Source organism: Dendroctonus ponderosae, unplaced genomic scaffold (assembly GCF_020466585.1).
Source record: "Dendroctonus ponderosae isolate FM_Combo_2020 unplaced genomic scaffold, Dpon_F_20191213v2 Dpon_F_20191213_11, whole genome shotgun sequence".
NCBI lineage: Eukaryota > Metazoa > Arthropoda > Insecta > Coleoptera > Curculionidae > Dendroctonus > Dendroctonus ponderosae.
Genome location: NW_026017213.1, coordinates 1,436,743 through 1,450,116, shown reverse-complemented (window position 1 = coordinate 1,450,116; position 13,374 = coordinate 1,436,743). Strand labels below are relative to the sequence as shown.

The 13,374-nt window shown below is 38.0% G+C and overlaps 1 protein-coding gene across 3 annotated transcripts in view; it reads left to right on the top strand.

Moving 5' to 3' along the window:
- Positions 1-1,630, top strand: part of LOC109540385 (glyoxylate/hydroxypyruvate reductase A) — an 8,965-nt gene extending 7,335 nt beyond the window's left edge. For all 3 annotated transcript variants that reach the window (XM_019908740.2, XM_019908741.2, XM_019908742.2), the window contains exons 6-7: positions 1,239-1,396; positions 1,455-1,630. In XM_019908740.2, coding sequence (XP_019764299.2) covers positions 1,239-1,396; positions 1,455-1,586 — 290 coding nt within the window. In that variant the 3' untranslated portion in view covers positions 1,587-1,630. The remainder of the gene's footprint in view (positions 1-1,238; positions 1,397-1,454) is intronic.
- Positions 1,631-13,374: the final 11,744 nt, after the last annotated feature.

Genomic DNA, 13,374 nt, shown 5'->3' with positions numbered 1-13,374 from the left:
ATTAAACATGGAACAATTTCAAAATAATGCTTAATAACAAAGTTGAAATTCGATCTTCAACTGTTAATATCTTCTAGAAATTTTCGAAAAAAAATGTTTTAATATTTTTTTCGTACTCCCCAACGGAGCCTCTATCACCCCTTAAAAGGAATGACGCCAATTTTGAATCACCCTGTATCAAACCAAACGGGAAAAAATTAAAAGAAAAGTAATTTTGTTGTTTGATCTAACAATTAATCCGGCCAAACGCCCTAAGAAATTTACTTGATTTTACATTTTAGTTCTTTTAAAGCTGCTTTTGACAAAATGTTCTGGTTGTCCAATAAATCTTAACAATTTTGTTAAAAATTCCAAAATCGTCCTTTTAACAAAATCTAAATGTTTCCAAAACCGAATTTGCTGATGCAGTTATGAGCACGCCACTGGATTAATGTCGCTAAAAATGCGATAGTCACTTTTCCTCACAAGTGGATAATAAGCGAAATATGTGCGATTTTTGGATTTTGACTCAAATTTACTCAATTCCATCCGCAAGTTTGTTCGCAAAACACACAGCGGTTTCAATTGAGATTCAATATATTGAAAGAAACTAAGTGAAATATATTGAAAGTTGGCCGAATTAGTGGGAGTTTGAACGTTTTATGAAGCTTTCAAGTCCCTTCAATCGGGGATCTTTTCCGGAACAAACCCACCCACTTTGGTATGCATTTTGTATAAATGAAACACCGTAGGAAGGAAAATGTAGAGAAACCTTATGTTTTTGACCGAAAAACCGGCTCAACCCGAAAGATTTGAATCGATTTTCACTTTTTTTCCGAAAAAGACGCTTTTTGGCAAAATATCTGGGCTGTCGCCAGTCGCAACAAGGGTTCACAGAAAAATACAGAAAAAAAACACAAAAATCAGTGAGAATTTGCTGGTTTTATGGAACATTGAAGTTGCAAAAAAATGAAAACCAAATATGATGCCTGATGATGGTTGTTTACTCACTTTTTACCTAAAGCGAATAATAAGCAAGCGAGACTATGCAATTCCTTCCACGTTTTACTGAAAAAAAGCAAAATTTTGACTGTTCCCTCGAACCCCAAAAGCAACCAATCGTGCCAAAAATCCCACCAAAGTTTCGAGAACCAGCCATCCTCAGGCCTAGTCAATAGCCTGTGAGCCTGATGTCCAGTCAATCCCCTCAACAAATGCATGACTTATCAAGCAAATTGGAAGCGAATTGAAATTTCTAGATAAAAATGTGGTTTTCATCAACATCGGACGAGGAAACGTGCTAACGGAACTCGAACTAGTCCAGGCCCTAAACGAGAAATGGATATCCGGAGCGATTCTGGATGTCTTTGAAAAAGAGCCTTTGCCTCAGGAGAGCCAACTCTGGACGCTCCCCAATGTAAGCAACCAGAGGTTTTTCCTCCGGGGCTTCTAAATGTAAATTTTTTGCTCTGCAGGTTTTTATTACGCCCCACATTTCGGGCAACAGTCGGGCTCAAGACATTGCGGAAAAATTCCGAATCAACCTGGCCAGGTTTGAGAAGAATGAGCCTTTGGTGAATCAGGTCGACTTCGACAAAGGCTACTAGCTACTGTAACTTTTGAATAAATTACTTTATTGTACAGTTTCAAACGGTTTTTATTGTCGAGGGATCGGAACCATAAACCCCATGATTTTCAAACAGCCTTTAAAATATGCACCAGATCAGGCGGCGAGATAATTTGAGCCTCCCCGTACCACCATGCGTCTCCATATGCTCTTCAGACGCGCAAAATTCGCCCTTTTAAAGTGGGGTGTCGTCACTCTCTACATGGGGGTAGCACGCGCTGGTAAAAGGATCGCACCGATTTTGAAAGTTATCGTTTGACTAGGAAATTTATAAGGTAGGAACGTGTAGATATGCGGGATTCCCACGAGATTGGCCCGCTTGTTTCCATCCGAGTCAAACGAGGTCGAAAGCCTCTTTCAAGTCACTATTTTGCCAATGAATCAACTTTGGCAGGACTTTGCGTGAGTGTTTCGGGCACCACGACACTGTTATTTATTGAGTTAAACTGTTGAGTTATGAACGCTCACGTTGAAGAAGTGATGTGTTGATGGAGAAATTGTGCCGCTCCCTACGGACACGGCACTGGTTTTAAGCAACTTTGGACTGTTCGTTTCATAACGCATTTTCGCTTTGTTTGCCCAAACAGTCTCGTACAACAAATGCAATAAAGTATGGTTGATGAAGAAGAATTGATTGAGGAGTGGAAAAGTGGTGCTTGATGGTGGTTCTAACTTTGTCCTCTTCAACCAGTGCCGTGCCGAAAGGTTTCAGCACAACCTTCGTTTGCAGCAAACTGTAACTGTAGCCACTCCAGAACGATTCTTAACACGGAAATGTACGGCAATTTCCTTATTAAGCCTAGTGATGAGCGAGACTGGTGTTAGTCTTGCAGCCTACTCAAATCGCTTGGTGCGCCAACTCAACGCACCGGCGCAGTAGCTCAGTTCAGTTGCTGGGAAAATGTTGTTCACTTTTTTACTTCAGAATTTTTCAGTTTTAGCCGAGTTTTTACTCTTTCTTCTAAATCCAATCAAAGGAGATGCAAACTTATATTATAGTGTGTCGATAGTGTGCGATCATACACACTATAATACAAGTTTGCATTCCCGGATTGGATGATTTGATTGGATTTTCTTCAGTGTGTACACACCCACATCCTTCTTTTCTTCTAAATGCTCAATTTTCTAAAGTTTCACCTAAAAATGCTGCCAAATTTAACGTATTTTCCGTGAAAAATCATGGAAAAAAATTCGAATTCTTAGTCGGTTTGTAAAAAGTTTTAAAATACCTTTCCAGCGTTGAATTTGAAACCACAGTGAAATCATTTTCTATTAAAAACGAAGAGAATAAGCGAAAGTTTATAACAGATTATTTGGAAATCTCGTCACCTCAATTCCTCTGAAGACTGTAGAGTTTGTTAAAAAATTAGTGTTTTTAGGTTTGACTGAATCTTTTTTGCTTTACTTTCTACTCAAAAAAGCTCTATTTTGTAGAGTTTCACTTAAAAGTTCTGACGCTCTGGCGGTCTTTTACGCGAAAAATTACAAGATAAATTTCGAGCTTGTAAAAATATTACAAAAACTTTTTTCAGCGTCTAATTCGGGACAAAATCGAAAATAAATTCTTGCCGTTTTTCCCCGAAAATTATTAAGGTTTTCTCCAAAACCGGTCACAAAACTAAAAGTTTTTAATCGAAAGCGCAAAAAAACATTATTTTCTGATGATTTTCTTCTTTTCTGACAATAATGGGGTCTTTTAAGCCAAAAATAACAAAACTACTTTTGCTAGAAAAGTCGCCTCATTCATGGGTTTGCAGGGAACTTTGGAAAACCATTTTCAGCTTCGAATTTGGCACAACAACCAAATAGTTTTATTCAGTTTTTTACCGAAAGTAATTAAGATTATCTTGAAAAAACGGCCAGAGAGCAAAAGTTTACCAAAAACTATTTGGAAAATTCGCCAAAAAAGTTCCTTTAAATTTTCAGGTCATCCTAGTCTTAACAAAGTTTCTATTAAGCAATTCTTTCGACGCAAAAATCGCATTATTATTTAGTTAAAATGCTGACAATCTTCAGATAGTTTCTGTGAACAATCATAAGATATATTTTACTCGAACAGTCGCCTCCTTAACCGCTTTGTAAAAATTTTTGGAAAAATTGGCTTGGAATTATAGACAAAACGCTAATAATTAATCGTAGTTTTTTTCCCAAAAATATTTCCCCGAACTGAAAAACGAAAGTTTATTATCATTTATTTGGAAAACTCTCGGAAACTTTTTTTCTTTTCTTCGTTTTTTCGTTTCTTCACTATCAAGTCAATATTTCTAAACAACACTGTCCCTAAACAGAAAAACCGCGTTTTTTCCTAACGTGTTACGGTAAAATACTGGCAAACTGAATATTTCATGCAAAAAAAATACGAGATCGATTTTACAAGAAAACTCGTGGACTTTCTTTGGACTCAGTTCTGTTTCTGGAAAAATCTAGATTCTTTTTTTAGTTGTTTGAACAACGTAGTAAAACGTAACTCAGAAAAAATGTTAATAACCCTTTTCTAGATGTGAAAATTCCAGTCTCGGGTCTCGTAAAGCTTTAATAAATCACTTGTAACTCATGAACCGATGAGTTATAACTCGTTAACTTAAAGAGCGGCAACAGCTCAATAGCGCAACTCAGCACAGGGTTGCCAGGCCTAGTTTTCAGGCATCATTTCTTACTTCAAAAACATTATTGATTAAGGAAACAACCGTTAATTTATTTGAAAAAGATGACTAAAAGAACTTGGGATTAAGAGTTTTCAAACATCGAAAAGTTGCGATACTTTAGCAACGCAAGTTGGCTCAACAACCTAATGGATTTTGCAAAACTCACAAACAAAAACATCAACTCCACATCCAGAACAGTCGATATGGCATCACTCTTTGCACAAAATGCATTCAATACACGTTTCTCCCTTTGCATCATCCACAAACTTGCCTTGGCGATGGAGACAAGTTAACGGATTCTGCCTCTGGGGAGGAATTTTGAAGGCTCCTTTCTTCTTTCAAGTCAGTACAAGATGGTCGATTTCGGCCATATGATGATTTCTCTAACACATTGAGCTTCACTCTTTTGGCTTTTTTTGAATTGACTCAATTTATCAAAGTTTCGAAGTCATCTTTAAATGCCAATAAAGTTATAAGTGCAGCCTTTCCATGCGCTTTTCCTCTTGGCCTCTTTCTTTGCCTTAACGTTCCCTTCCTTCTTCAATGTTATCGGCTCTAATTCCAACTTTTGCTTCCTCAACATTTTCTTGGACTGCGGCAAAGAAATCATTCAGGGAACAAAACTCCCTGCTGCACTCATACACAAAACTTCCGTAAGTAAAGAACCCATTTCAGCGCAGATGTTAAGGCTTCCACTTGCTTCATTCTTCTAAGCGCCAGAACATATTGGACTTTGGACCGAACAATGTCTGACTAAAATTATTTAAAGTGCTTCACGCAGTCTTTTTTATCAGCAGCAGATAATCTTCCAAAAGCTCTTCCAACACCCTGTTTGTTTGTTCAATTCTTTGGGTGTTCCCTATAAAGAACATATTCCATATGTGGCACATTTCCTCTACTTAGCTACATTGGCCGGCAGAATCTCCCGATTCATCACCGTGTACTTTCAGTAAGCCTGCCCTTTAAACTTCATCTCCTGCACAATTTTTATATGTCCTTTCTCCAAAGTGGTTACCCATCCATGCACCCAGTTCAGGCATTTGCCCTCCCTAAAGCCACTCATTTCACCTCGCGARGAAGTGCGATCTAAGAATAGCGTGTTTCTAATGTCCAGCAATTATGCTGACCTTCGTATTCGGCAATAGCGAACGTCCGTTCACCCCTATTTGGGTGGACAAAGTATCAGCCGAGCTTATTGGACGCAAAACTGGAAAATTCGAGTGGAATATTAGGCAATACTCCTTTGTGCTTCGGCTACTCATTAGCTATGCATGCAAAGTGGACATAGTCGGAAAATGGGACAATTCGGTCCCCTACATGGGACAAAGCCGCCCTGGTAACCCAGAAGGCTGAATGGATAATGGATGTAGCTAAGCATCGATGGAACACTAACGATCATGCAACAAGAGGCTGCTTCTGAGGGTAAATCTCCCAAGCAACAGAATTACATTTGGTTTGGCACCGATTTGATCTGAAATAGTCCCCAAATTGGCRGTAATTGAATTCAACAGTATTRAGACAAGCTAATCTAGATGAATGAGACTAATGAAGTCAACCAGTTGCATCGTGCTTTTTACACAATATTTCGACGATCCACAAAGTMTTTTTCAATGAGACTGAACCTGATTTCATTTAAAACCAAATAGGATAAAGATGAACAGTGTTTTTACACAATGTTCAGTGCAGTGTCTTCCACAGTGAGGCTGATTTCATTTAATTCTTGATCGGGTAAAGATATACTATGTTTTTTACACAATGTTTAGTGTAGGACTGGGTAAGTCAGTAAATTTTTAGGAGTTAGCGCAGTGCTGCGCAAATGGCTTGGTGCGCCAACCCAACACAGTAACTCAATTACGTGGCTGGGAAAACGTAGCTTCTTTAAGCTGTCTGGAGTGTTATTCCGGTCTCAGGTCTCTTAAAGCTTTTATCCGCTTTAATGCATTATAACTCATTAACTCATAACACTCAGACAGCGGCAACACAGTGTTTCCAGGCCTACTACCAGTAGTCAAATTTGATCTATTGGCGTTCCAGATGTTTTTCTTTGTTTTTGAATTTTCGAGCAACCAGAAGCACAAGCGAGTTTTCTGCGGGTAAAAGTTGCGAGATCTTCGAGGACGGCAGAGATGTTTTTCGGCAAACACTAATCAATTGACAAGTTTACAGTGTTTTTTGCCGCCACACTGGTTCAAGAGAAATTAAATCCAAGTTGCGGCTAATTAAAAAACATAATTTCTGCCAAAGTGAGTGAGATGGCTTGATGCAGAATCGTGTATTCGAAAGAGCGCACTTTCTTCTCAGGGTGGGGAGAGTTTTGCTGTTAAGCCATCATCAGGCAGGTGGCAACTCAAATTTAAATAATACTGTGCATAAATTGTGTGGTAATTTTCAAAAAATTCAGTTTTACCCAACCGATTTGATCTCAAATAGGCCCTAAATGGGTGGTAATTGAATTCAACACTATTAAAACAAGCTAAACTAGATGAATGCGACTAATGAAGTCAACCAGTTGCATCGTGTATCTTACAAAATAAATAAACTTATTAAATAGCAAATAGTCTGAGATTTTGTGTTGTTTCGTATTGATTAGCATTATTTTTTAATTTTATTATTGCTATTGTTATCATTAAATTTATTTTGTCTAATTTTTCCGGCTATACAATACAATATGTACAAAAGCAAGACTTGCAAGAGTCTTGCTGCAAGACCAAGATCATGTATGTGAGAACAAGACCAAGACAAAAACAGGCAAGTCTTGATCTTGGTCTTGCTTTGCTCATCACGAATTAAGCCCAAATCTAAATATATCGCGGCGTGGGAAAGCTAGAGCAAATTGCACCCGAAGACCAAAGCACAGCCTTATTTTCAAAGCCATTGTCTGGCCAATTGAGCGAAAAAAAAATCGCATATTTTCAGCCACCGCTAAACAGGATGCGGCGAATTACGCCAATTCTATCGCCTATTTTTAAATTTCCAGATTCAAGCCCATAAGTGCAGACTGGTCTATCAAACACCGAGCATTAGATGGCACTCGGTTTCAGTGTTCGACAAAAAAACGAAAAATAAACGACGGTATTTTCGTTGTATCGCACTTGTTGATACCGTGAAGCTGCTGACAATTGTCCCCAATTAAAGAACCATCTCGACTAATTGAGCTTAACTCGCTCAATTGATGATGGCGTAGGGGTCATATGTCGAAAACAGGGCCTATGCGGGACACGCTACTTTTAGACGGACTAAATTCGTTGAGCGATCTACAGGGCGAAACAGAATTCAATGTATGCTCCAGTGCAATTTGGGCATGCCAGTGAAGCATGCCGAAATTGAGCCTTGGGACACTGTGTACACTGTGCACTCCTAGTGACGTATGGGGCCTTAATAAGTTCTCCAAACGTGAGGCCTGTTTAATTGCAGGAAGCTGAAAGCAATTTCCAACCATTTATTTCGCTGCTAAGCGAGGTTTGGTAGATGCTGAGGAGAGTTTAAGAGGGAAATGGGCTGGACCACTCTGTATGAGTGTTTTGCTTCAGCCAAACCAGAATGATCAGATTAGAAGCCGAAAGTTTGCAGGTGAAATGGAAAAAAATGTCGACCAACCAAAGAGATTTAGATGTGAAGCTTTCAACCAAACATGCGAAGGAATTGGATGAGGAGGCTTATGGAGCAGATAGCAGTTTTGTTTCTAATGCAAAAACTCCATCAATCAGCGGCAGAACCACAAGAATTTCCATTAAAACCCTCATTTATTGATCCTCAAAAGAGTTTGGAGGAAACAGTCCGACGATAAACGCGCCCTGAAACAGCCTAAAACAGCAAGCTTGCTCAGAATAATTGAATATTTGCAGCTGCCCACATTAGCTCTATTCTTCTCTACCTCATCAAAACAGCTGTTGGTCAGCAAAACTTTCGATAACTGTCAAACTGACTTATTTTGACCCTTTTGATTTGACAAAAAACTCATTTGCCAGTCGTTGAAAGAAAAAACTAGGAAGTTATTGTCTTAAACCACCAGAATTTTCACTTTTCGTCCCAAAAGTATCTGCTGTGTCTACTTGAATCGAGTTCAGCAATGAAAGGACTGCACCTCTGATCGTGTTGGCAAAACGTCTGAATGAAACTATTCTCAAAAAAGCTTAAAAAACAATTTTCAATGCAAAAGTAATTTAATGATAAACTGGCAGTCGCCCACGTTAGCTCTGTCCTTCTCTAACGCATAATAAAACATTATTCGGCAGCAAAAAGTGCCATAACCGAAAATGAGGACGTTTGGCAGCCAAAACTACAATTGTTCCCACTAAAGTGGACTATGTAGATACTTTCAGATGCAAAACTGGAAAACCAGCTAAGTTCCCACCTGCTTTCAAGAAAAATTGGCAAATATTTGCTTTAAATCAGCCGATTTTGCACTTTTCGAATTGATTTAACCAATCAAAAAATTGTGGTTTTGAATCCCCAGAGACGTTTTGCTCAAAATGCATAATTAATATATGAATTTAAATAATTGAAAAATGCCCACATTAGCTCTATCCATCTCTAGCTTCAGCCTCTTAAGGGCGTTTGGAAATTGTTCCCACTAAAGTGATGTATGTACACACTTTTATAAGCAAAACGTCAGAAACAACTCGTTTAGCTGCAGTTTGAAAGGAGGAGTAGGAAACATTTGCTTTAAACCACTAGAATTTGCAGTTTTTGCTCTAAAAGTGGTAACTTTCGGATTGGTTTTTTCAATCAAAAGATTGTGTTTTTGCATTCTCGGGGGCGTTTTGTTCGTAAAGCATTCTTTGTAAAATTGCCGATGTTTCACTATATTTATTTTGGCATCCTCAGGAAACTTCAAGTTGTGGATGAGGATGCAAAAAAATATGGCAAAACATCGACGGTTTTACAAAATTCACCTTTCGCGCAAAACAACTCTGAGGATCCAAACCGCTCGAGCTGACAAAGCGTCCGAAAATAGAAAGAATTTACCAGTTTGCAGCAATAACAACAAAAGTTTAATTAATTTTTAGTTGTCCTTAGCTCTCTTTCTTTGCTTTTTTTTATAGGAACTCAATAATTTTCGCCAGCCCAGTGCAAAAAAATTAAATAAAAATCCAAAGTAATGTGAGCTGTTGCCCTCATTAGCGCTGTCTCTCTCCAGCGCATTAAAACCGCATGCTTGAAAGACATTTGTCGATTAAAGCGACAATTGTTCCCACCAAACTAGTAGCTTTAGATAAATAGCCCCTTTTGAGCAGAAAACCTGAGGAAAAACTCCGCAGTTTTAACGGAAAAAGTTGGAAATTTTAAAGAGTCTCAACGTGACTGAAGCCCAAGCCCTGAAGATGTCAAAAGAAAAATGGCAAAACGTTGGCAATTTTGCAGAGTTTGCAGCTCTGAAGAAGTTGATTCAACGGGAATCTGTGGAACTTCTAAGGCAAACAGTATAAATTCTGGTGATTTAAAACAAATATTTATTACTTTTCGATTAAACCTGCACCCAAAAGGATCTTCAATTTTTAAAAAGTTTCTATGTTTCTCTTCTATTTCGTTTAAACTAAGAAGAAGTAGCTGTTGACCACATCAGCTCTATCCTTTTCTAGCTCATTAAAAACAATTACTCGGCTGAATATGTCTAATAAGAGTTTTTAGCAGTTAAAGCAAAAATTATTCCCACTAAACTGGTGTACATAAGGAAAGACGGCAAAAGCAAAAGCCAAAGTCAGAATCGTTGAGTAAACTGCAAGTTTTCTCTAAAAGAAATTTAAACTGATACTCTCCTACAGTAGCTCTATCCTTTTCTAGCTCATTAAAAACAATTAATAACAGCCCAAAAAGTGTTTGGCAATTGCTCCCACTAAAGAGATAACGTAGATCCGTTTAGGTGCAGGTTTAATGGAAAAGTAGTAAATACTGTTGTAAATCACCAAAATTTGTACTTTTTGCCCCAAAAGTTGCACTGATTCTAGCTCAGTAAACTTCGTCAGAGTTGTTTTGGTCACAAATAATATTTTGTAAAATTTCCGCTTGCCTTTGTCTTCGTCCAACTAGTAAAGTTCTGCAAAAGTTGCAGCTTTTTCCATTAAAATTGCGAATTTTTTCTTTAGGTTTTGTGCTCAAAAGTGTCTAGTTTGGTGGTGAATAATTTAATTACCAAACGTCCTCTAGCAAATGTTACAAATCGGCTGCAGAGACAGCGCTAATGTGGGCAACGGCTAATTATTTTTAGTTAAAAAAAAATTAAAGAGAAACAGATAAAGATAAAACAAATTGAGGATTGCAGTTGCAGACAGCAACTCAGAGGTGTTTTGCTTGAAACGTAAATTTTATGAAATTGCCGACGTTTTGTCAGATTTATTTTCGCATCTTCAGGACTCGAACGTGAACTTGCCCTGAAAATGCCAAAATGTACAAGGTAATTTTTGAAAGAATTTTTTTTCGGAAAAAGCTTGAACAATTCACGAGTTTCAAGCCATTGCGGCTAAAGTATAATTTTTTCATGAAACTTTGAAGATTTTTCATAGCGAAAGGATTTTTTTGGTAGGAACGCAGTGATTTTTGCAAGTTAAAAACATAGAAACGGTACAATAACCGAAATGAAGGACGTTCTTGACAAAGCTACAATTGTTTCAATTAAAGAAGCCTCTGTAGGCACTTTTAGGCGCAAAACTTGAAAAGCAACTCGTTTTCCTCCAGTTTTCAGGAAAAAAGTAGCAAATATTTAGTTTCAGTCGCGAGAATTTGCAATTTTTACGCCAAAAGTGGTAAAATTGTTGTTTGCATCCTCAGAGTTGTTTTTCTCGAAATATATATTTTGAAAAATTGCCAACGTTTTGCCATTTTTGATTTGGCGGCCTCCGGACCAGTTCACGATGGGTCCTGAGGATGCCAAAATAAATATGGCAAAACGTCGGCAAATTTATAAAATCGAGCAAAATACCTTTGAAGATACACGCGACTCGAGCCTGCGAAACTTTAGAATGTAAATATTTTCCGCAACAACCTACAATCCCGAAAATTTTAAAATAATAGCCATGAAAGTATTTTTATTATATTTTTCTTCAATTTTTATTAGCAGAAATACAATTAATTTCGCCAGTTTAGTTCTTGTGTGGCACTACGAAGATCTGAATAAAACTTAAAGTAAAATGAGCCGTTGCCCACATTAGCACTGTCTCACTTTCAAATAAAAATGCTTTAGCTTTGAAAAAGTCCAAAGTTGGAACTAGATAATTTTTCAAGCTTTTTTCGAAAATTATGCCTGGCAAACGTTTCGCCATCATGAATGGCTTGCAGCCTCACAGATGTTTTGCTCAAAACGTATATTTTCCAACTTCACGTTGGGCTCCTGAGGATGCCAAAATAAATCTGACGAAACGTCGGAAATTGTATAAAATATGCTTTTCCAGAAAAACATCTCTGAGTTGGTGTCTGCAACTGCAAAACGGTAAAATGTAATTTAAAAAAAAACGTTAAATTGTAGCCACGAAGTTTTCAATTATTAAAATTTTCTGTTCCTCTTTCATTTCTGTTAAACCAAGAAAAATCAGCTTTTGCCCACATTAGCACGGTCTCACTCCGGCGCATTTGCTAGGCTATTAAAGCACCAATTGTTCCCACCAAACTTTTGTCACTTTTCAGCAGGAACTCTGACGAAAACCTCGCAAATTTTAAGGCAAAAGTGGCCACTTTTACAGTAAATGAGTTGTTTAAAAAGAACTAGGAAACATTTGCTTTAAACTTTTTTTGCTGCAAAAGTGGCAACTTTCGGAATTGATTTTATCAATCAAAATATTGTGATTTTGCACGTTCAGAAGCGTTTTGTTCGACAAGCATTCTTTGTAAAATTGCCGAAAAAGAAACACCTCTGACGCTTCAAGCCATTCCAGCTGGCTAAACGTTTGTACTACATTCTTCTCGAAAAAAGCTTGACAAACTGGACGAACTCACGATCTTCAAGCTATAGCAGCTAAAGTCTGACCGTTTTTGTGAAGTGACCCTGAGGATGCCAAAATAAATACTGCGAAGCGACAGCACGTTTTCAAAATACACATTTCGAGCAAAACACCTCTGAGGATGCAAACCACTCGAGCTGACAAAACGTCAGAAAATAGAAAGAATTTACAATTTACTGTGAGGCTGCACCTCACAGATGTTTTGCTCAAAAGATATATTTTCCAACTTCACGTTGGGCTCCTGAGCATGCCAAAATAAATCTGACGAAACGTCGGCAATTTTATAAAATAGATATACTTTTCGAGCAAAGCACCTCTGAGCTGTTGTCTGAAACTGCATAACGGTACGATGTATTTTTTTTAGTTCGCTTCGTTAAAGCAGTGAGTACGAAATATTCAATTTTTGATTTTTCTCTGTTTCTCTTTCATTTCGTTCAAGCTAAGAAGAATCAGCTGTTGCCCACATTAGCACTGTCTCACTCCGGCGCATTTGCTAGGCCGTTAAAGCCCCAATTGCTCCCACCAAACTTTTGACACTTTTTAGCAGTAACCCTGTTGAAAACGTCGCAAATTTTACGGCAAAAGTGGCCACTTTTGAGGTACTTTACGAGTTGGAAAAAGGCAAATAAATTGACCTATTTTCGAGCTACAGTTCGTAGAAACGTGCGTTGTTTAGTGCTATTTCCAAGGCTGTTTCAATCAACGGCCTGTGATTGGATGTGGCCTTGCCACTAAGCTCCAATTGGCTGCCTGGAAAGAAGACACTGAAACAACCATCTTCATTGGCTTCCGGGACTGATGAAGAACTTTGAATGATCACCAATCACTTTGGAAAAAAACAACTGCGTCAGCCAATCGGCATATGGTAATTGACCATTGCACTTCGATTCAAGGCACTTTCAATTAACTGGGCGCACTTGAGATGGATGAACGGAATCCCAGAGGAATGAAGATGGCACGAAGAGAGCACATGCAACCCTCGCGAGTTGAAGCCAAATTTGGGACTGGAAGCAGCATTAACTGTGTAAAATGTTTTAATAGCAACAATTGGACCATATTGAGTTGAATTGCATTAAAGAATCTGGCCAGTTAAACTAATATACTAATAGCTGCACTAATAGTCATTGTCGCTAATAGGGAAAAATTGGGTAAATTGATAAATTCACTTATAGACTATTGAGCTAAATGC